At 29.0% G+C, this 22,974-nt stretch overlaps 1 protein-coding gene across 1 annotated transcript; it reads left to right on the top strand.

The window, feature by feature from the left end:
• The first annotated feature begins 4,478 nt into the window (after positions 1 to 4,478).
• LOC114176346 (abscisic acid receptor PYR1-like) lies at positions 4,479 to 5,526 on the top strand. Its single transcript, XM_028061365.1, has one exon. It carries the CDS (start codon positions 4,612 to 4,614, stop codon positions 5,254 to 5,256), a length of 645 nt encoding a protein of 214 aa, XP_027917166.1. The 5' UTR covers positions 4,479 to 4,611; the 3' UTR covers positions 5,257 to 5,526.
• The last annotated feature ends 17,448 nt before the right edge of the window (positions 5,527 to 22,974 follow it).

Below are 22,974 nucleotides of genomic sequence, written 5' to 3'. Positions count from 1 at the left end.
TATTACCTACTTCTAATTTTATCCTTCTTTCTTTAAATGAATGTTCAACGATTATTTCTTTTAAAAGAGAAATTATTCGTAGTCTATAATCTCCAAAATGATATATTAACTATTAATTATACAATACATTTTCTCGTTTCACAATAAATACCATGCAATAATTAAAAACAAATATAAAATTGAATACTACTAAAAAAATTTAATATGATATTATCTTCTTTCACGTATAACGTAAATGATAGATAGTAAAAAGAAAAAAAAAATGTTATTAATATTTTATTGTAAAAGATTCTACAGTGAATTTTTTTAATAAAAAAATATTATTGTAACTAGTGAAAACACATACTCACACGTTTCACTTTTTTAGATATTAAAAATAAATATAAATCATTTTAAAAAAAATTATTACAAATACTTATTTTAATTTAAAAAATGACTAATTTTAAAGAATAAATGATAAAAATAGTTAAATCTGATAAACAGTTATTTAAAAAATACTAATAATAAAATAATTATTTAATTTAAAAAAACCAATTATTCATTAAAAGGTAAAATTAAAAGTAGAACTGTAAATAACAAATTCTTTTTCTATTTACCTAACACATTTTACCGCGCATGTTAAATTGGTTTACGTGAATCAAGTTCTCAATGTGGTTTTGGTTTTTTTCTTTTTTGTTTTTAATCTCCATTCGAGAATCATTCAAACCATTTTTAAAAAACTGTTTTTTTTTTCTATTGAGTTATAGCTTTTTAATATATGTGTTGTAAAATTAAAATAGTTTTAAATAATCGAACAATCTTTCCAATAGGTACGAAGATAATTTATAATATTTGTATATATTTATAAATTTTTAAAATTTAATTAAAATAAACAATATGGTAAGAAAATCGTGGGTGTTGGTAAAAATAAAATGTCAGGATGTACATTTTAAGAAACGATTTATTACAGCATAAAGTTAATGATTATAAATATTTTATTCAATAATAAATTATTAACATAAATGTTGGAAATTTTTAAAAAATAATAACTAATTTTAAGTTTATAATATAAACAATTTGAATTAATTATTAGAATTTTAAGTGTAAAAGGTGTCATAAGAAATTGAATTGATTGTTTAATTGATAATTTAATTTATGATAAAAATAAATTTCATATATTTAAATTTTAAATATTCTTTTCTAAAAGAATTAGTTAATTTTTAAATTTTGTAATAGTTAAAACTGTATATATTGTTAAATTTTATAATACGTGTATAATCCGTTAAATTTCAAAAGTTAATTGTTCAATTTATTTGTTAATGATGAGTTTTGTTAAGGGGTTAATCATGAAAAGGGATTACACATGTGATTTTAGCCAAATTTATATAAGAAATTGACATCGTTTTTAATTCAAAACTTTAAGCCAATACGTTTTTGTTTGTTATAATTGTGTGATTGTGTTGTTGCTTATACTTATTACCTTAAGGTAATGAGTTAATGAAGTTTTTATTATATGATGTTAAATTTTGTTATTTTTATCTAATGTAAGATTTAGATTTATAGGTGGATTACTCTTAACAGAAATGACTAAAATATTTTCAAATTAAAAATTTTGATACTTATAAATTGAGTAATTTTAAATAAGTGTAATGTTTCATTAGTTTAGCTTACATACTCGTATAATGAAAATTTGTGGAAGCATTTTGTTTAGTTGGATTATTTGGTATATTATCAAATGTGGAGAAATTACGTTTTAGAAAAAAATTGACTTAATGTGGTTGAGAATATGAAATAATTTGTCAAAAATATTATGGAGAAACATGAATAATGATAAACCTTTACAACACTGTTCTTCACTACCTTACTTAGAATGAGGTGACTTGAGAAAAGAAAATATAAGACAAATGCTTATAATGTATGAAATGTGATTATTAGAGAGTATATTTAATTTAGTTAAATAAATATTTTATGATATATTTTGAAGTAAGTAATTATGTGATAGAAGATAATGACACTCAACATTATTGAATTTGAAGCGTAGCCAATTAAGATAAAAAACAAAGAAGAAGAAGCAACTAATAGGCCTCAAAGGATGATTAAAAAAAAGTAATTTATGCTTGAGATAATTATAAAATCTTTGTTGTAGAAAATAGTTTGCTTGTGGTTTGTGTTTATAAATCTAAAATTATTTAAGTGGACTTTAGTTCCTCCTCCTTTTGCATCAAGTCAATTGGTTGTCGTTCGGTTTACAAACTCAAACATAAACCATCAGATGACACAATTGATAGGTTCAAAGCATTGTTGGTGACTAAGGATTTTACTCAAATCGAGGAGCTTGATTATTTTGAAACCTTCTCCCATGTTGTCAAACTTACTATTGTATGCATTCTTTTAGCCTTGGCCACTACTAGTGATTAATTTATTCATCAGTTGGATGTTGACAATGCTTTCCTCCATGGAGATTTACATGAAGAGATCTATATGAAGTCTCTACCTGGTCTTTCTCTTTTCCAACCAAATCCAAATCTTGTTTGTAAGCTTAACGAGTCTCTATATGATTTAAAACAAGTCAGACGTAATTGGAATAAAAAATTAACTTCAGAGCTACTTCTTCTTGACTACACACAAAATTTTGTTGATCACTCTCTCTTTGTGAAGAAATTTTCTTCTATTATTACTGTTTTGATTGGTTTATGTCGATGATGTGGTTCTCATTGATAATAGCATTGCTGAAATTAATACTGTACAAGCTCATCTTCATTCTAGATTTCATATTAAAGATTTTGGCCCCTCAAATATTTTTTGGGCCTTGAAGTTACTTGTTCTCTTGATGGATTAGTTTTGAACCAAATGAAATATTGTTTGGACCTCATTTCAGAGACAGGATGCTTGGATCTAAACCTGCACCAACATTATCTGATCGTTCTATCAAACTTCATGCCGACGGGGAACTCTTCTACTAGATCCTTCTTCCTTTCGACGTTTGATTGGACGATTACTTTAGTGACTAACATCAGGCCTGATATTGGTTTTGTTGTCCAACAACTCAGCCAGTTTGTTTCTTCTCCATGTGAACCACATATGTAGCAAACTTTACGGATCATTTGGTACTTAAAACATGCTCCCAGCTATGGCCTTTCGTATAAATCCTACACCTCTATCAAAATTCAGACATTTTCTGATTTTGATTGGGAACATGTGCCACTACTTGACGCTCTATTTCTAGATATTGTATTTTCTTAGGCACCTCTTTGGTTACTTGGAAGTCTAAGAAACAAATCATTGTTTCACGGTTTTCTTCTGAGGCTAAGTATCGCGCATTGACATCCCTGATATGTGAATTACAATAGATTCAATACCTTTTTCAGGATTTGCATTTTTCTGTTCCCACTTCCTACACTGCCTTTTATGACAACAATTCCGCTATTCACATTGTCAAGAATCCCACTTTTATTAGAGAGCCAAGCATATAAAACTTGATTGTCTCATTATTCGGAGAAAGCTTATCAATGACCTTATCCACCTTGTCCATGTTCCTTCTACAAGACAACTTGCTGATAAGTTTACTAAGTCATTACATCCTTCTACTTTTTTGATTGCTACTTCCAAGTTGGTTGGGACTTTACAATTTTCAAGCCCACCTTGAGAGGGGATGATAAAAATATTATATATCTTATGTTTTTATTTATATTGATAGATATATCATATATTTGATTTTATTTTATTATTATCAAATATTTTATTTTATTAGGTTTTATTTTTTTTCTTCGTATGATAGAACATTATACTCTATAATTGAATAAAGTTATAATAAATAAAACAAATCCTCTTTGAGTTGTTTTCACCAAACATCTACTTTTTGTAGACGTTTTTGTACCCATTTTTCTCATGAATTATATAAATATTAACATAACAAAAGATGTACAATTAAATAATCACATACGCCTACTCCAAATTTTTTGGACACAAAACCATTACCATCTATTCCAAATTTTAAGAATTACTACATGTTTTTTCATAACAGCTTATGATTTCTTACAAACTATTGTATTTCATAATGATACATCAGAAACTTAAAATATTATTATTTAAAACTCATGCCCGTTATTCAAAGTGGGATTATTATCAATTACAGAATCTTGATATAGTTTTTTATTATATTAAAAAAATTAAATTTTCATAACCCCACCCTCATTTTTATTCAAAAAGTATAATTTTTTTGTTTTTAAAATAAGTAAAAGTTCGAGAAGAGGTGAATTTAATTTTATATTTTTGTAAATTTAAAATTTCATAGAGCTTTATATTGTAACCCGACAGATACTTTAAAATGAATGGAGGCTGTATAACCGTATGCTATAATTGGGTGAACGTGGATGAGGTTAGTCCAGGGACGCTCAAATCAAGAAAATTCCCATATTTCATTTCTCCAAATTGCAAAATATTTTGCATTCTTTATCATAAAAGATAAAATAAAACGACAAAACCATACTCAATTAGGTGTCAGACCATTCCATTTGTATTCATATTCAGTGATACGGCTACACACAACACCTGCACAAAAACAAAAACCCTTTTTTATTTTCAAAATTACCCTTTTCACTTCGCAACTCTCTCTCCCTCTCTGCGCTCGCTATGGACCGAACCAACACCTCCAGCGCAGAGCAGGATCCGACTCAGACGCACCCGACCCACCACCACCTGGAGCCCCCATCCGGGTTGACTCCTGAGGAGTTCGCAGACCTCATACCCTCTATCTTGGAGCACCACACCTACTCCATGACCACGCGCCAATGCTCCTCCCTCCTCGCCCAACGAATCCACGCGCCGCCGCAAACTGTCTGGTCCGTCGTCCGCTGCTTCGACAACCCCCAGGCCTACAAGCACTTCATCAAGAGCTGCCATGTCAAGGAGGATTTCCAGCTCGTCGTCGGCTCCACTCGCGACGTCAACGTCATCTCCGGGTTGCCGGCAGCCACCAGCACCGAGCGCCTCGACCTCCTCGACGACGAACGCCACGTCATCGGTTTCACCATCGTTGGCGGCGAGCACCGCCTCAGGAACTACCACTCCGTGACCTCCGTGCACGGCTTCGAGCGCGATGGCAAGATCTGGACCGTTGTTCTGGAATCTTACGTAGTGGATGTGCCCGAGGGGAACACCGAGGAGGACACGCGTCTCTTCGCTGACACCGTCGTGAAGCTCAACCTGCAGAAGCTCGCGTCTGTCACCGAAGGGATGAGCGGTGACGGTCACGGTAACCGGAACGGTAAGTCATAGCTTCAGCCACCCAGACCCGAAGAAAAATGGGTTCAAATTATGAAAAAAAAAAGAAAATATATTTCATTCCGAACCTTTTTATTTTCTTTTCTGGCGAACTTGTTATCTTCATTTCTATTTTTCACTGTTGAAATTACGAGTTTACCTTTTGTTACTTTGGGACTGGAACTAGTTTCACGTGTGAAATAAAGTAGTGATTGATCCCTTAATTTGTAATGCTATCTTGGATGTTAGTTTCGCTCCATTATCTACGGTGTGATTTTTATTTCATTCTTGTCCTTTCTTGTCAATTCAAGTCCCATTTTCGTTTTTATTCTTTATCGTTATGGTAGTTTTCATATTAAAATAGTTTATCTTATTACTTTTAAATAGATAAATCTATTGGGATGTTCTTAATTACGTAATTAAATCGTGGCACTGCAGTGTGATTCTTTTTTTTTTTTCACTCAAGTGAAATCTCTATATTAAGAATCTTACCGAAAAGAAAAACTCTATAATAAGAATGTAAGATGCTGCATAAGAGTTATTTTGTTACTTTGTACATTATTTTATTATAAATGATATCAAGTGATAAGTTCTGAAACAGAGTGTACCTTCTTGTATAAAAGAGAGCGGAGTTTGGTATCATTTCAATTTGAAAAGAGTTAATTATTTTTTACATACCTAAAACAATTGATAAAATTAAATGATTTTTGTTTAAATAAAGTATATAAACATGTATTGAAGTACAATTTTTATTAAAATAAAGACTAACATTATATACAATAATAATATTCAGCTTAAATTTACCCTTTTGATTATAATACAAACAATTTATTATATTTTTAATCTATTTTTTATGATTCAATTTAATTTAACATTTAAAAAAGAATTAAATTAACTTATTCCACCACAACTATCATTTTCAGTATAAAATAATTAAAATAAATAACTTGTATTAATGTAAAAATAAATTGATTATAAGTTGAAATTTAGTTTTTATCTTAAGTATCATATCTCATTTGTATTTACACAGTTTTCATATTTCATGCATGCATATATAGTGCAGAGTTACATGATTTGCTTGAATTGTCACTTTTGTATGTCATTTTAACCAAATGTTGCCTCTTTTAAGGATTATAATTATAACTTATAAAAAGCATCATTCATTGCACGATAAGTTACTCTACATTTATTTATTCTTTGTTCGAATTGCTTGAGATAGATAATACAATTGGATTATAGAAAAGAGGGAGTAATAGTTAAGAAACATTAAATTCTCATATTCAAGTTTCACACAAAACATTAAATACATTAATAAATGTACAGCATCAAGTAGTCAAACATTTATTAAGACGTGTAAAAAATAAAAAATGTAGTTATCATTTTCAATGTCGGTTACAAAAGGATTTATATATGTTGACTCTAAATTTGACATAGATACAACTCATAAAGTTTTCACCTTTTATGCTAGTTTTGTATCTGTCATAGAAAATTCATATTTTGTTTCAGATATTATTATAATTGACATGGAAAGTTCTACACTCTATAATTTTTCATTTTTCTACCCTCATTCATAGATTTCATACATGCTCATAATCCTATCAATCTTTGCCTGCACCCAACCATTTTTCTTTACCATTTTCAAACTAACATATGAACCTTCGCACCTTGCACAAAAAATAGAACAACGATGTCACCATCATATTCCATACCTAATCGTGCTACTAGCAAAATCATCCAATACTCACATAGAGATATAAAGAAGAAAATTAGTATATGAAACAATAATATGGAAGGGAGAAAAACCTCGTGTAGTTACAAAAGAACAAAGGAGAGAGGTGTGGACATTCAACGACTCTGAATCTTGAATGTGAGTCGAAGCTCCAGTGGTGACGTTTGCTCGTGTGACGTCCATGGCACAACAATGGCTTGGAGTCACATGGTTTGTTGGTGAAGGGCTTGTGATTAATGACATCGTGGATTTGGAAGGGAGACCTCATGTGAAGAAGGATGTTGGACGCACCGACAATAGTGTCGATAGGAAATGTTGTGGTGGTGGCAGCGAGGTGCGTAGTCATACGCGGAGGTGGAAGATGCACTAGTGGAAGGAGAAAAGGGAAGCCTTTACACATGGAGAAGATAGAAAATACCAAAATGTATCAAGAACATGCAACCAAATATGGGTTCTGGAAAGTCACAGGAAAAGATTCTCATATTTGTGCAATAGGAATGAAAAAAACCCTAAATGAGACAAAAATACCCACTTACCAAATGAGCGAGTTGCGAGAGTGAGAGCAACCAAGCAAGAGAAGGTCGGGAGGGAAAAGGAAATTAAAAATATTATGTCAATTATAGTGAAGAATCGACATAGTATTTGTATTTTAAATTTAAAATAATATAATAAACTTGTATTTTATTATAAAATTGACGCCGCTCTCACTTGCTATGGTGGTTCTTGTGATAAGCTGCATAGAAAGTCGTATACTTTATTAAAAAATTGTCATCGTTCCCACTTACTTTGGCGATTCTAATTATAATCAACATAGAAATTTTATACCTTATTATGAAATTATTATCGCTTCCACTTACTATAATCGTTCTAATGATAATCGACATAGAAAGTCTCATTATATTTACAATTTTGCCACTATTTCACATATTGTGGCCGGTGGATTATAACCGTTATAATAAGTGTTCAAAAAATTCAATTTTTTCTTGTATTGAGAAAACAACTAATTTAAAAATTTGAAGAAGCTAAATAAAAGTACTTGTATGGTTAGTTTGAAAAAACTAATTAAAAATACTTGTATTCTAAGACATAAGTGGTTTGAAGAATACTCGTTGTAATGGTAAACATTATTGTATGTTGTTATTTTATCATTCTAATTGAATCTTGACCTAATTTATTCTTTACCTATTGAAAACTATAATGTCTCCCAAGACTTGCAAAATCATTTTAAAAATATTTATAAATACATATATTTTTCCTATTTTACATGCTTTCATACAAAATAATAATGCTTCCCTATTTGCAAAGTTTAAGATACACTGTGTATTAATCTTTTGGAATTTTAAGATTTATAACTCGTATCTTGATAAAAAAGTTGAAAGTTGACAAAGAGATATATAACAAACATTAAATAAAACTTATGCAAATATTTTCTTTAGTGTAAAGGAGGTACACACAAATCATTATAGAAATCATCATTGAAATTAAGACCATTCCATAATAATTGTATTGCCTAACTAATCATAAATATCAATATGACACACCAAAAATGATTTAGAGGTATATCTCAATTCAAGAAGAAATATAATCACAATCTACGAGAGAATCTCTAAAATATTATCCAAATGTTTTTAATAAATTATTAAATAATATAACCAAGATTTGTTCTACTTAGAAACTTGTTTAAGTAAGGACATGCATTAGTCTTGTGTTTTCATTATTATTATTATTATTATTATTATTATTATTATTATTATTATTATTATTATTATTATTATTATTATTATTACTTAGGATGTATTTTTTGTGAAGATGGATTTGAATGGATTTGAACATGAAGTTTGTGTTATTTTTTTAAGAGGTTTGGAGGTGATAGTAAGTAGATTTGGGAATGAAGTTTATAAAAGTTTGTAAATAATTTGATTGATGCAATAGATAAAAAAAGGGTTTAATAGGTAGTAAATAAATATTACCAAATTGACGATAAAAGAAATATGAAATGATTTTTGGATTAGTGAACCGAATCCAGGCTGTAAGAGAATTGATTCTCATCGCCCAACATGATATCGTGAAATTGGTTCCAACAAATCTATAATTGATTCCATCGTGCCTCAAAACTCATAGAATAAGTTCAAAAAAACACCAGAATAGATTCCCTAGTTGTTCAATGTGACGGTGGCCTCCATCCATGTTGTTCCAATTCATCATTCTCGCCATTCTCAACCTCCATTATCACCGTGTTTATTGTCCAACCCAACCCACCCTTTGGTCCCTCGTGGATTCTTCACCATGAACAAGGAACAACTCCCGCATGATGTTTTTGCGAGGTTAGTTTTGTAAAATAACATCATTCATCTATAAATCTCATCACATGAAGCAAGATGAAATAAGTGACTTTTTCCACTAATCCGCGCTTCCTCTTTAGACCAAATCCATCCAAACAAACACATACAATCATAGCTAATTCTTTCTCACCATTCTCTTTTAACAATGAATCCACAAAAACAAAAATAAACACAATCTTAAAGAAAAAACTTTATATTTTGTTTAATTTAAAGAAAAAAGTTTACTTTGCATGAAAATGGTGAGAACATTCTTACAGATTTAGTAATTTAGGTGTACCATTTACTTGAAATTGATTTTTTCAATAATCTAGATCAAAATTAATATAGTTACATAAATCATTATTTTTTAAATATAACCATTTGTTATTGCCCTGTCAACTCTTTTTAACTATATATTTTGGAATAGTACTTAAAATTAACTAAGCTTATGCTTTTATTGGTTTTGATGATTTGATTATTGGTTTCTTATTAACAGGACTAAATTAACCAAAAGTAAAAGGTTAAATATGATTTTGGTCTCTTAACTTTCGGTAAATTTTGGAATTAGTCTATTTCAAAACTTTGGACCAATTTAGTCTTTCATCTTTCGAAATATATTGATTTAGTCCTTTTAATCAAATATTGTTAAGTTTATTTGACATTTCAAGCACGTTTCATAATACTATTTGACTTAACATTAAAGCAAAAATGTGTCAAACATTATAAATAACTCAAATACAATCCTGAAATGTATACGAAACATCTAATAAACTTAACAAAATTTGATTAAAATGACTAAATTCACGTATTTCGAAAGATAAATGACTAAATTTGTTCAAAGTTTTGAAATAAACTAATTCTAAAATTCATTGAAAATTAAGTAACAAAAACATATTTAACCCCAAAAGTAAAATACTTTTCTTTTCTCCATCAAACAAGATGAAACTTTTTTTTTTTAATTATTCTTTATGCACGTCCAAACAATATATTAAAAAGAGAGGGGTGTGCTGATCTGTAGAATAAGCTAAAAATGGTAAAAAGGATAAAAGAGCATGGCCATATCATGATAGTCACTTCCCTACAACTTCCTCTACCTAACCCAACCAATTATTGTGCTTTATCCTTCTATGATATGCCACCCTAGCATCCAACAACTTTCTGCTCATTTTGTTCTCATCATACCTCTCCTTCTATCACAAATATTAAGGAACAAAAATCGTTTAAAAATAGTACAATATACTTGTTATATTTTACTATTTTATACTTAAACAATCATTCATTTTATTCGTTTTACATATCATTTCTTAAATTTTTAGTCTATACAATACAATGGTAACTAACAAAATAAAAATTTATATATAAGCACTACTTTTTCAGTTTATATCATTTCCAATTTCAATAAAATATTATTCTATGTTCCTTAGCTTGCATCTTTGGATAATGGTTGATAAAACATTTTTTTTTAAATAATATCTTATAATTGTTTGAGCCCATTATCTCACTCTTTTCACTTAATTACTTTCAACCTAATTAATTAATTAATATATGTTACCCATCTTTCTTAATACTCATGTTTTTGACGTAGGATCGAATGTCCACTTAAACGATTTTTAAACTCTATAAATCTTCACTCTCGTTGTTCGTTCGACATTCTAATGCTAAAGTCAGTGGAGGATTGATTAGTCAAAGCAATAAATGTTGTAATTAATGTGAGAAAAAAAGTTTCAACAACCATACCTTCAACCTGTATTTATAGTTTAGGATCGACCTAATCACGGTCCAATTGCTTTTAATCCGGATTACTGACATGTTTACCCTAATTAGATGTTTAAATGATTAATACGGGTGTCATTCGATATAGACAACCGAACGACTCGATGCATAACTTGTATACAGGACTAGGATGAAATCTTATGGATAATCCAGTTGGTGGCACCACCCGGTGACATTTGTGACCAAGCGGCGACCAATAGTCGATCACATCTCTAGACATCTTCTTCGAAGTAATCTCACATGAGCAGTGTCCAAGCGTTGATCACATCTCTGGACATCTTCTTCAAAGTAATTTCACACCAGTAGTGGTCGAACGTTGATCACATCTCTGGACACCTTCAAAGTAATCTCACACGAGCGGTGTCCGAGCTTTGATCATATCTATGGACACCTTCTTCGAAGTAATCTCGCACAAGCGATACTCGAGCGTTGATCACATCTTTGAACACCTTCTTCAAAGTAATCTCACATGATCGTGCATACAGTACAACTCCTAAGAAAAATGAGTTGATGTAACTTATTATGAAGTCATAACATTTACATTTTATTGGCTAAAAAAAGCTATAAAATTGTCAAAGGTATTTGGATAAGAAAAATAATTAATTGAAAAAAGTCTTATAAAATAAAGAATAAATTTCTCAACAGATTTTATATAAATAAGGTGGAAAAATGCGATTTGAAAGAAAACAAAAACAAAAACAAATTACTTTTATTTTTTAATAAGTAAAGAAAGTGAAAAAAAAAAAAGGTATATCAAAGTTTTTATGTTCTAAACGTATTTTATGTGATAATCATATAAAATAGTTAATGATGCTAGTGCATTTTATTCAAAGTTATGTTTCGATATTTTTTTTCTATTTGGGTGATATGTCACATTTGTAATTATGAAAATTTTCAAAAACGTCATCATTTATAATTTGGTCCTTATATTTAGATTTATAATTTATTTTTGTCTCTATATATTCTTTTTACTCTATTGAAATCTAATATTTTTTAAATAGAGTCAATTTGGTCTCTTATGTTAAATTGATATTGATGACATTTGGAAAGTATCACATGTCAAAATCTAAAAGGTGTTAAATATTTGTAAGTTGTCACATATCAAAATTTGGAAGGTGCCACACGTCAAAAAAGAGAAGCCTTAAGGTAAAAGTTTACTGAGATCTTGACATGTAACACCTTTTAGATGGTGATAGTGCCAATCTAACAAATGAGCAAATTTACTCTATTTAAAACATATAAAAACTCAATTGAATAAAAAAAATATAGGAATCAAAGTGAACCATATGACTAAATATAGGGACAAATTACTAATCAAGCTTTTGAGAAACCTTTACAGATTGACTTTGTTATTCTAATGGTAAAGAATTATGTTCACTTTGTTGCAAAATTTATATAAAAATCTATGCTTAACAATATGGCAGATTTTATGATGTTGAAATCTGTGGGTGTTGATAATCGGTCTGATAAATCTTCTTCCAATATTTAAGTTCTTCGACAGCCTACTATGACTAAATGGATCAAAGTAAATATAGATGGTGTTGCAAAAAGTCGTCCTGGGTATGCAGCATATGCATGTATTTTTTTAGAGGTAACAAAGAACAATATATTATTGATACTTTTCCCTCTTTTTTTGTTTTGGATGGACATAATTCTATTCGTGCAAAGGTGATGGAGGTAATTTTAACAATAGAGTATACATAGAATGTTAATTTCAAAAAGTTTTTGGATTGAATGTGATTCTTATTTGGTGTGTTTGCCTTTCTCTTCTATTTTAGTTGTGCTTTGAGTGCTAAGAGAAAGATAAAGGAAATGCTTATACTTTAGTAAAAATGTGTAATTTTGAGTTTCTTATATTTTTCGGACGTAATCATTACGGAGATAAATTGACTGTTTTGATTTAGTAAATACAAAAAGGTTATATTTGGTATCTTAATTTACTATAGGTTATAAGTTGAAATTCTTTTCATAAGGTAATTTTTGTAAATTAGATTTTTGAAAAAAAAAATGATCATTTTTATTGTATTTAAATATTTAAATATAAGAAGATATTTTTCAAGATTTAACATATTTGTATAAAAATTACAATTAATCATACAAATAAATAATAATATTTCCCAAATAATTCATTATTTTTAAATAATTCCCTTAAATCATCCTATTCTTCATTCTTATTTTTACTAAACATCTACTACTAACTTATTTAAATGAAAAATTAGAACTACATAAAATCATATTCCTAATTTTTAAATTTACATTAAACTTCTTTTCAAATAATTTCCCACATAATCATCTTATTATTTAATTTTATTTTTCTAACATATTACACCAAAATTTTTATTAAATAAATTAATTTAACTAAAAAATATACATTTCTCAAATTTAATTTTACAAAAACCAACAATAATTACAACATATTATTATCATAACTTTTCTATTATCATAATTACAATATATTCAAATTATCTTATTTATTATTTTTATTCTTCTAATTTTATACTCCTAACTTATTTTTAAATATTAAATTAAATATATTTTCGAGTTTAAATTTACATCACATTATCAAAATTTTAAATTTATAATCAATCATTATTACTAAATAAACAAATACATAGTTCAAAAATTTATTAAAAAAATAATTCCTTTTAAATACTTCGGTTTCTTAAAATTAAAAAAAAATGGAAAAAAGCTACCTAAAATTGGACTATCGGAAGTTGAATTCCAATACATGCGAGTATAATTGACCCTCGATGAAGAACTACATGCTAAGTATTGGTAGTAAAACATTGACTGTGTAAGGCCCATTAATTTTGGCTTACTATTTTCCTGTCCTAGAGTAAAGGGCTGCCCCTTGCGCTTGGGCCTAGAGTTGGCCCAACTGATAAAACCTGTTTCAGTTACCCTTACGCTCCACTTTTCCTTGCATTCACAGAACCTTCAGTCGTTTCCTCTCCACTGTACCGCTAGAGCTCTGCTAGGGTTTGTCTCCCACCTCGAACCAGTCCGCCTAAAAGCTCAAGTAGTGATTCCTACTCCATGTAAGTGATTCTGACCCTACTGTATCTACTTCTTGAGTTGTTCTTCGCATTTCACCGTTTAGGTTCGAACTAATCTCGTTTTCTTCCACTGTTCCGTTGTTTCGCCAGTTCTTCAAGTCCATCACTCGAGCTGCTGTGCTCCGAGGTTCTACGTCGAAGTTTTGTTAGTCTTTTTCCAGGTACGGGAAGTTAGGGTTCCAGTTTTTGGTGTTGTTTTGGCTTGTTCTTGGGTTGGTTACTGATTGTATGGTTTAATCCTTCGATTTGATGCGTGAGAATACTTTGTGTGTTTGGTTGGTTTGAAAAACATGGCTGCTACAGGTGAAACAGTGGCGAGACCTGTTAATCTCGCCCAAGCGAGCCAGTCTCGCCTAGGTGAGACAAACAGGGATTTGCCCAAACCAGTTTGCGCGAAGGGTCGCCCAAGCGACCCGCTCAAAATTTTGAGCGAGCAAACATCTCGCCCGGGCGAGAGAGGTCTCGCCTAAGCGAGATCCCGCATTGGTTTCTGGATGCTCTTTCGAGCCCTCGCCTAAGCAAGACTCTTCAGCCTGAGCGAGGGGCTAGGCGAGACCAGGTGTTGTTTGGATGCTTTTTTGTTCTTGAATGATTGATATTGGTTTGAGTATGAACGTTATGATGAGAAATATGTATATATATACACTGGAGCATTAAGTAAGTTTGGCATGATTCATGAATTGTAGATGTTGGGTTTGGTATGAGAATTGGCATGTGAATTAAATGAGATGGGGATTATTAAAGTGGCATGATAACATGATGAGTTGGATCTTACTTACATGGATAAACTATGATGTGTTGGAATGAGTTGGGTCTGGATCATGAAAGGCGTTGGCTTCAAAGGTTGGTACGAGTGATGTATATCTATGCGTGGTAATTATTATGTTGGTTATGTGAATGTGGTTGATCTGTGTCAGTGCATAATTCCTTGGGGTCTCTAGGTGAGACTTTCAGGGTCGCGCTTTAGTGGTCAGGACGTAATTCCATGGCTCCTATTAGTGGGTGTCCATGGTGGTGCCTCATCTGTATAACTGGATAAGGATTCAAGGTAAGGATTGCATCCTGACACTCTAAGGGATCAGTTAGTCTCACTTAGAGCGGACTAACCTCTGTGGTGAGAGTAGTAGGAGGCCTGAAATCTATTAAGGGATAACCTTGTGGTGAGGGAAATTTGATTCATTATAACATTTGTAACACATAGCTCGGGGGTGAGCAGAGGTATCCACCACAAGTGCAAGCATCCGCTGAATCCGACCAAGTTATACGTATCCGGATGAGTCGAGTCGAGTCGTAGTGTATTGATTGAAGAGTCATAACATGCTTGGTTGTGGTATGGACATTGGATGGTGAAAGTATATTTGACTGTATGATGAAAATATTGTTGGCTCTAGCTTACCCGTTTTGTTGTATGGTTGTATTGTATGTGGTTGTTCTTTCTTGCGATGATCATCAATCTAATTGATGGGAGCAGATGGGCGAGGTTCCCGCGGTCAACAAGGAAATGGTGATTCCGCTGCTTAGCCATCGGGGTTGGATTTTATATTTCTTTCCTTCATGATTTTCGTTAGGGCTATGGTCCATGTATTGTTTACGCCTTGCTACCCATTTCTCTTTTGTAGACTTTATTTGGTGTTCCCTTAGCATCGTGGTGTGCCCGGTTTGTAGGGATTGTATTAAGGACCCTAAGACTACGCTACATTGTTATCTCTGTGTGACGTTTCCTTTAATTTTGCGCTTTAAATTAAATAAGGCGTTACAGACTGGGAATCTACACATATGACAAGGAGTTAGTGTAAGATTAGGTATATTTCAAAGATTATTTTTATTTTGGACTTTCAAATGGCATTCATATATTTTGATTCTAGAACCATTGTTATAAGTCTATGAAACATTTTTGTATGACTCCAATACAAATAAAATTAACTTTGTTATTAAATAACTTTTTCATTTATCTTTAAGCATAAAATTAATTCCATTATTTAATAAAAAAAGTTAAATATCATTAATATTTAACTAATTTTAATTATTGTATTAATTTCTAACTTTTCTTTATTTTTTGTTTTTAATTATGAATAGATTAATATTGATATTTGTTTCTGCAACTAAAACAACTCGTCAACTAGGGAGCTCATCAACTCGAGGAGCATAAAATAAATTTTGATTGTAACAACTAAGTGGAACATTAGTCCAAAATCAGTTAATCCCCCCTTTGGTATGGACCTTCATATTTATAAGCAGGAAAGAGGTCATTTAAATCACTGATTCCCACCTCCCTTTAAAACTCAGGAATAAGTGGATTTCTGTCGGTAGCGGATTTTTACCCAAATTGGGGTGTCAAAATTTTGGTTGAATTAATCTTTTTATTCTTTTTTTCATCTAAAAATGTCAAGTTGGTTCTTTAATTTTTTTAGTCTTAATTTGGTCTCGGTGTTTTAAAAATTGATGTAATTTAGTTCTTTCATTAAATTTCTTGAAGCGCAGAGCAATGATTTTTCCTCAAAATTGACATTAGGATTATGTCAATTACACCAATAAATCAAACCATCCTTATTCAAAACTTCAATTTTTGATGAAAAAACCTTGATCTGATTCAAAAAATTTAACGAAAAATTACTAAATTGCATTATTTTTACAAAAATCGGGATCAAATTGAGACTAAAAATGACTGAAAGACCAATTTGATATTTTTGAGCGAAGATATGGACCAAAAGAGTAATTCCAAAATATTTACACAAACTAGTAAAAACATTACATTTACTCTTTTTTGTGATAAAAAAATAAAATTATAATTCTTGTTGTTATTATAATTATAAAATTAAATATAAATAATTTTATAATTTACTATAATTATTTTTCATTCATAATGATTAAATTTAAAAATAAAATAAATAAATAATGATTAAATTAAATAAATAATTACTTAAAAGATAATACTAATAAAATAATTATTTTTATTTTAAAATATATATATTTAAAAAGTAAAATGAAAAAATAAATATGGACAATAAAAAAATAACTTTTCCTTTATATAGATAGGAATATATAAAAAATTATCAAAATATATTAAAAAAATTAAATTTTTAAAAAAATTATTTAAAATAACATAAAAGTTATATAGATATAAAAAAATTGGGAGGATTGTCATTTCAAAGATCTGCTACTAATTTCTATTGGTTTATATATTTTTTTAAAATCAACCTTCTACTTACCTTAAGTCGGCCTTATATACCTTAAAGTCAGTCTTCTTTTTATCTTAAGTTGGCCTTCTATCCATTTTAGGGTCGACCTTCTATCTACCTTATGATCGGCCCAAATCTTAATAAGTTATCTCGACTCGAAAATAAACTATATTTTACCATAATCAATTTTCTAAATAGTACAATATTAAATATTTTAACTCAACAATTTTTTTTTTTAAATTTTTATATTTAGAAAAGAATTCCATACCATAACTCAATTTATGAAAAACTAATCTTTTATTAATTTACTGACCCAAAACGCAGAAAATAATGATCAGAATTGGACTTAAGAAGCCATTTACCACCGTCAACAGGTTCTGTAAAAAGAAATTTTTGAGGTGTACTACCTGGGAAAAGGGAAAATAAAAGAAGGAAGAAAGTTAATGGCAGAAAAATTCAGAAATCACAACAAATATGGTACGAAAATCTTGGTTACATATGTGGGTGAAAGATAAAATGTCAAATTTGAAGGAAAAGTATTGATTCTAATCATTATTTCACTCACTCTGCCTTCTCTTTTCTCCCCACCGCACATTGTGGGACAGAACAACCTTGTCAGTCTCATCATCATCAACTATGCTCTCTGCCATTCTTAAACCCATTTTTTTATGATATCTTTTTCATGAAATTCAGTTACAATTTTTATCCATGTCTCTTTCTTTCTTAGCTTTTACCACCAAAGCTTCTATTGATGTAATAAACCTAAAGTTGACGAGGTAATCACATCTCATGAAAAAAATTTCTGTTTCAATTTTAATATTAGCGAGATTTTAATTTTAATTTAAACTGGGTTTTTTTTTCTGGTTTTGATTAAGCAATTTTGTGTTTCTTATCATTTTCATATGAGTACGACGATTGATCCTAGTCAATACTAGAATGAGAGCATCCACCTATGGTAATCTACGTGTCAAAATTCTACTGCTCTTTAATCTTTCCAAGGAAACAACAAAAACATTGTACCTGAAAAATCTGTCCTTTCACATTTGGCCAATCTTGCTAAAATATATTCCCTTCGACCTTAAAATAATTACTAGATTGCAATAATACTTTTTTCTTCAAATGTCTTTATCTAAAAATTAGTTTTATTGTGAATAACTAAATATTAGGTGAAGTCTATTGTATTCAAATTTTATTCATAAAAAATCACCTTTTTAGTGTTAAATATTTAAAAATAAACTAAGATAATTAATTGTGTTATTAATTCAAAGTATTTCGTAATTATTAAGAAATGATCTTTGTTCTAAGTCCAAACTAACCACTACTAATAAGTGTCTGTTGGGTTAATTATGTTATTAGCTCAAAATGAATAGATAGAGTGTTTATTAAATATGCAATGAAACATCTTATTGTTATTTAAAATAGTATTATGAATTCGAACATTGTCTCTAATCTAGCAAATTATGAAAATAATGATGAGGAGGAGGAGGATTGGATAGTCAATTTAGAATGAAAATGAAGAAAAAGAAGAAGGAGATGAACAAAGGAACGAGTAGTGTCGATACTCGAAAGATGATTTGAAAATGATAATTTTGGATTTGACCTTTTGACATGGTGGAGGATGAGAGCAACAAAATATTATGATATTCTTTTCAGAGATATATTGGTTATTCATGTATCCATTACGTCCTTTAAGTTTTGACTTTAGTAGAAGAGAGATGTACTTTATGTCTTTCATAGTTTTCTAAGTCTCACAATAGTTGAAGTTTTTATTTGTACCCAAAATTGGCTCAAAACTAATAATTAATGTGTTAAACATTTGTAAACTAAATTACATGAAACAAATAAAAAATTTTGAAGTATGGAAACTACTATTATCTTATTTTCTTTTTCTTTTTCAATTTGTTTACAATGTGAATACAAATTGATATTGTTTGCTAATGTTTAACTTTTTATAGTATGATTTGACACTAAATAATCCTATATTGGATTACTACTTGTAGGGACCGAAAGTATTAAAATTTAGGATCACTCACAATTTGTTTTATCTTTAAATTTTGTACATTTTATTCATAAACTTGAAATAATTGATTGTTATTTTTATTTTTGTTTTCTAGTATTTCACATTTATTCAAATTTTAGATTATATGTGTGTCTTTACTTCATTATATCTCATTCATTGATATCAATAGAAGTTGAATTTAGATTTTCTCTTCTTAAATTGTCAAAAGCTTCAAGAGAGGTATGAATCTCTTTATAATCTTATTTTTAATTTCTTACCTTCAAGTGATGATTCTCCTTTTGTACTTATCTGGTTCATTAAGCGTATGTATTTTTCATTTTTTAACCTCATTCATGTTTTCTATCCCTTTGATAGTTGTTTTTACATGTGTGGAGAATCATTGACCATAAAAAATAGATTTGATACCTATTTAAAAAATTTAATTAGAAATGTCAAAATGAGTTGAAACTTGTGAACCAATCCAGCTTATGAGTTGAAGGCGAGTTTATCATTTTTTTTCATAATTTTTTTATTATAAATATTTAGGTTGACAATTTGATCTTTTTAAATACTAAAATGTTATTCAATAATATTTAAATATATATATATATATATATATATATATATATATATTTAAGTTATCTGTTTGTCAAGTTATGTAGGTTGACACTATAAACTAGTATCTTCATAACAATATATATTTAAATATGTTAATATTTTGATCATATTATTATAAAAAAAATGAGTATAATTAATCCACTTTGATTGAACTATAATAAATATATAATATAAATTGAAAGAACAAGACCTTCTTAAATGAGTCAATTCACCTAACCCACTAACATGTTTAGCTAAATTACAAAACTTATAACTCACCAAAATGTGAGTTAAGTTGAGTTGTCTTGTTTTTAATTTAAGTTGTGGTGAACCAATTTATGGGAACCAGATTGACCTACTTTAACACTGCATTTGATCCATAAGATTCAATTGAAATATTGTGCTTCTTGCACCTATCAAAGTATTGTTTCTATTCATTTAAAGGATTCATTTACATTGTTGAGTTGTTCATAATACTCCATATGTTGGCCAAGGTTAAGAGAGACAAGAAAACAAGTTTCATAACCACTCATGTGATTTGATCCATGAGTTCTTTCATTCTTAGTTCCTTTTGTGATCTTAATAAAAATGAACCGAGGTATCATTTATTCTATCATTTGTATGGCTTCCTTTATTGAATTTATAATTGGTGCAAATATAAGTTTTAACTCATTCTTGTGTTCATGTGATCTTGATTAATTTTTGTGATCCAACTGGTTGAATATGTACTTGATCATTTGAAGATAACCTACAAAGGGAGATACTGTTTTTTATGGTTAAAAATCATTAGTATTAAAAGTTTGATGGATCCCATATTTTCTTACCCATTCCCCTTCATGGGCTATATAGTTTTTTTTTTCCTCACACATCTTGGTTAGTTCCACATCCTTAACCATAGCAGTCCAGCCATCATTTCCTTACTCTTTCTCAGTAAATATTTTAATTTAGCTTTTTTAGCTGTTTTAACCATTGCCTACTCTTTTGCTATAACTTGAGCCACATGATTCTTTTTTTGTTGATTTTTTATTCTATCATATTGTTGACATATGAGAATTTAAAATGGACTTATGCTTTCCTACATTTGAATATCTCCACTATTTTTATGATTTTTTAAATTTAAGTGAAATTTATTGAATTTCTTATGCAAGATTAATGTTAGAACATTTATAATAGGACTAAAGCTTCCTGCACCCCATCGAAATTCACTCCCACGTCATCAAAAACTTCCGAAATGTTTTCCGAGGGGGTGATTGATTTTCAGAATAAAATTTCTGAATTATTTATTGTGTTCCGTAAAATAAATTCCTGGGAAGTGGTAGAAGAAGTGACAAGGTATAGGAAGAAAATAATTGGTTGCAGGAAATAATTGGGGAGTTTCTTCCTACACCTTCAAAGAATTCTACTGCACCTCCAAAAAGAATTTAAATTTCCTATAATACCCCTCCGAACCTTTTGACTTTTAAACGATAAAATTTTCTCATATTTTAAAATTCGGTAAAATTCTTAACCGGCTTTCGAAATCCGGTAAAATCCTTAATCGGCTTTCGAAATCCATGAATAGTGTCAAAAAAATTTGAAAATCCGGTGAATAGTGTCAAAAAAATTTGAAATTGTGAACCGGCATTTGAAGTCCGGTTAAGTGATTTAACATAATTCAAATTTCATTTTCATTGTATACCGACATTCAAAGTCCGGTTATTGAATTGTCTACCGGCATTCGAAGTCCGGTTGAGCCTTTAACGAAATTCTAAATCAATTTTTTTTTAAAACAACATTCGTAGTACAGTTGGTGATTTTAATTTTCTTATTTTCTTATTTGATTTTTTATAAGATTTAACTTCAATTGTTTTATAATTTATGTATTCATTATTTAATTTTAGATTATTTATATTTTATATAAGTACATTAAATAAATTTTTATTAATTTAATTTTTGTAGTTATTTTTACTTTATTAATTTTTAATTAATAGTGATAAATTTTTATTTAAAATATTTGCCGTTACAATATCTAGATTAATTTTATTTAATTATTTTCAAATTATTTTTATTTATTTATTATTTGTTAGCTTTTAATGTTTTTATTTATTTATTTTATTTATTTATAAGATTTAATTTTAATTTGTTTATATTTATATATTAATTATTTAATTTTAATTTTAGATTGTTTACATTATATATAACTACATTAAATAAAATTATATACCGGTAATGGAAGTAGGGTTCAGTGAATTATTTTTTTATTTAAAGTTTATATTTATATAGCATTCGAATTTCGTTAGTTTAACTTTTTTTTAATTTATTTTACATATAAAATTAAAAAAAATGAATACAAAAAATTGTAGAAAACAAATAAGATTAAAAGTTTATTTTTTAATTTATTAAACAAATAAAAACTCATTCATCAAATAAATAAAACTTTAAAAAAGTGTAGAAAATAATTAATACAAAATATCACAAATAACAAAAATTATAAAACAATAAAGCAATAAAATGAATAAAAAAAGTAACAAATTAAAACAAAAATAATAAAGATAAATAAATAAAAACTCAAGTTCAGAACTAAAAAAATAATAAATATTAATAAAATATATTATAATAAAACAGCAACTTAATAATATTAATGTAATTGAAAATAAATCTTATATGCAAAATAAATTAAAAAAATTAAATGGACTTAACCGAATTTCGAATGTCGGTATACAAAGAAAACGGATTTCGAATTCCGTTAAATCACTTAACCGGACTTCAAATGCCGGTTGACATTATTCACCAGATTTCGAAAGCTGGTTAAGGATTTTACCGGAGTTCGAAAGCCGGTTAAGGATTTTACCGGATTTCAAAATATGAGACAATTTTACCGCTTAAAAGTCAAAAGGCTCAGAGGGTACTATAGGAAATTTAAATTTGTTTGGAGGTGCAGTAGAACTCTTTGGAGGTGTAAGAAGAAGTCCCAAATAATTGCCTTACAATTGAACTTTTTAATTTACTCAAGGCCCATGAATAAGGCCCAATATGCATCACTATATTAAGGGGCCCCTATATTAATGTTACGAACATTTGAGCCTTTTTTTCTACAGTT

Source organism: Vigna unguiculata, chromosome 3 (genome assembly GCF_004118075.2).
Source record: "Vigna unguiculata cultivar IT97K-499-35 chromosome 3, ASM411807v1, whole genome shotgun sequence".
NCBI lineage: Eukaryota > Viridiplantae > Streptophyta > Magnoliopsida > Fabales > Fabaceae > Vigna > Vigna unguiculata.
Note: the sequence above shows the minus strand (reverse complement) of the source record. Positions and strands in the feature narration are given on the sequence as shown.

Coding starts and splice junctions, on each gene's coding strand:
- LOC114176346 (XM_028061365.1), top strand. CDS start 4,612: ATGGACCGAACCAACACCTCCAGCGCAGAGCAGGATCCGACTCAGACG.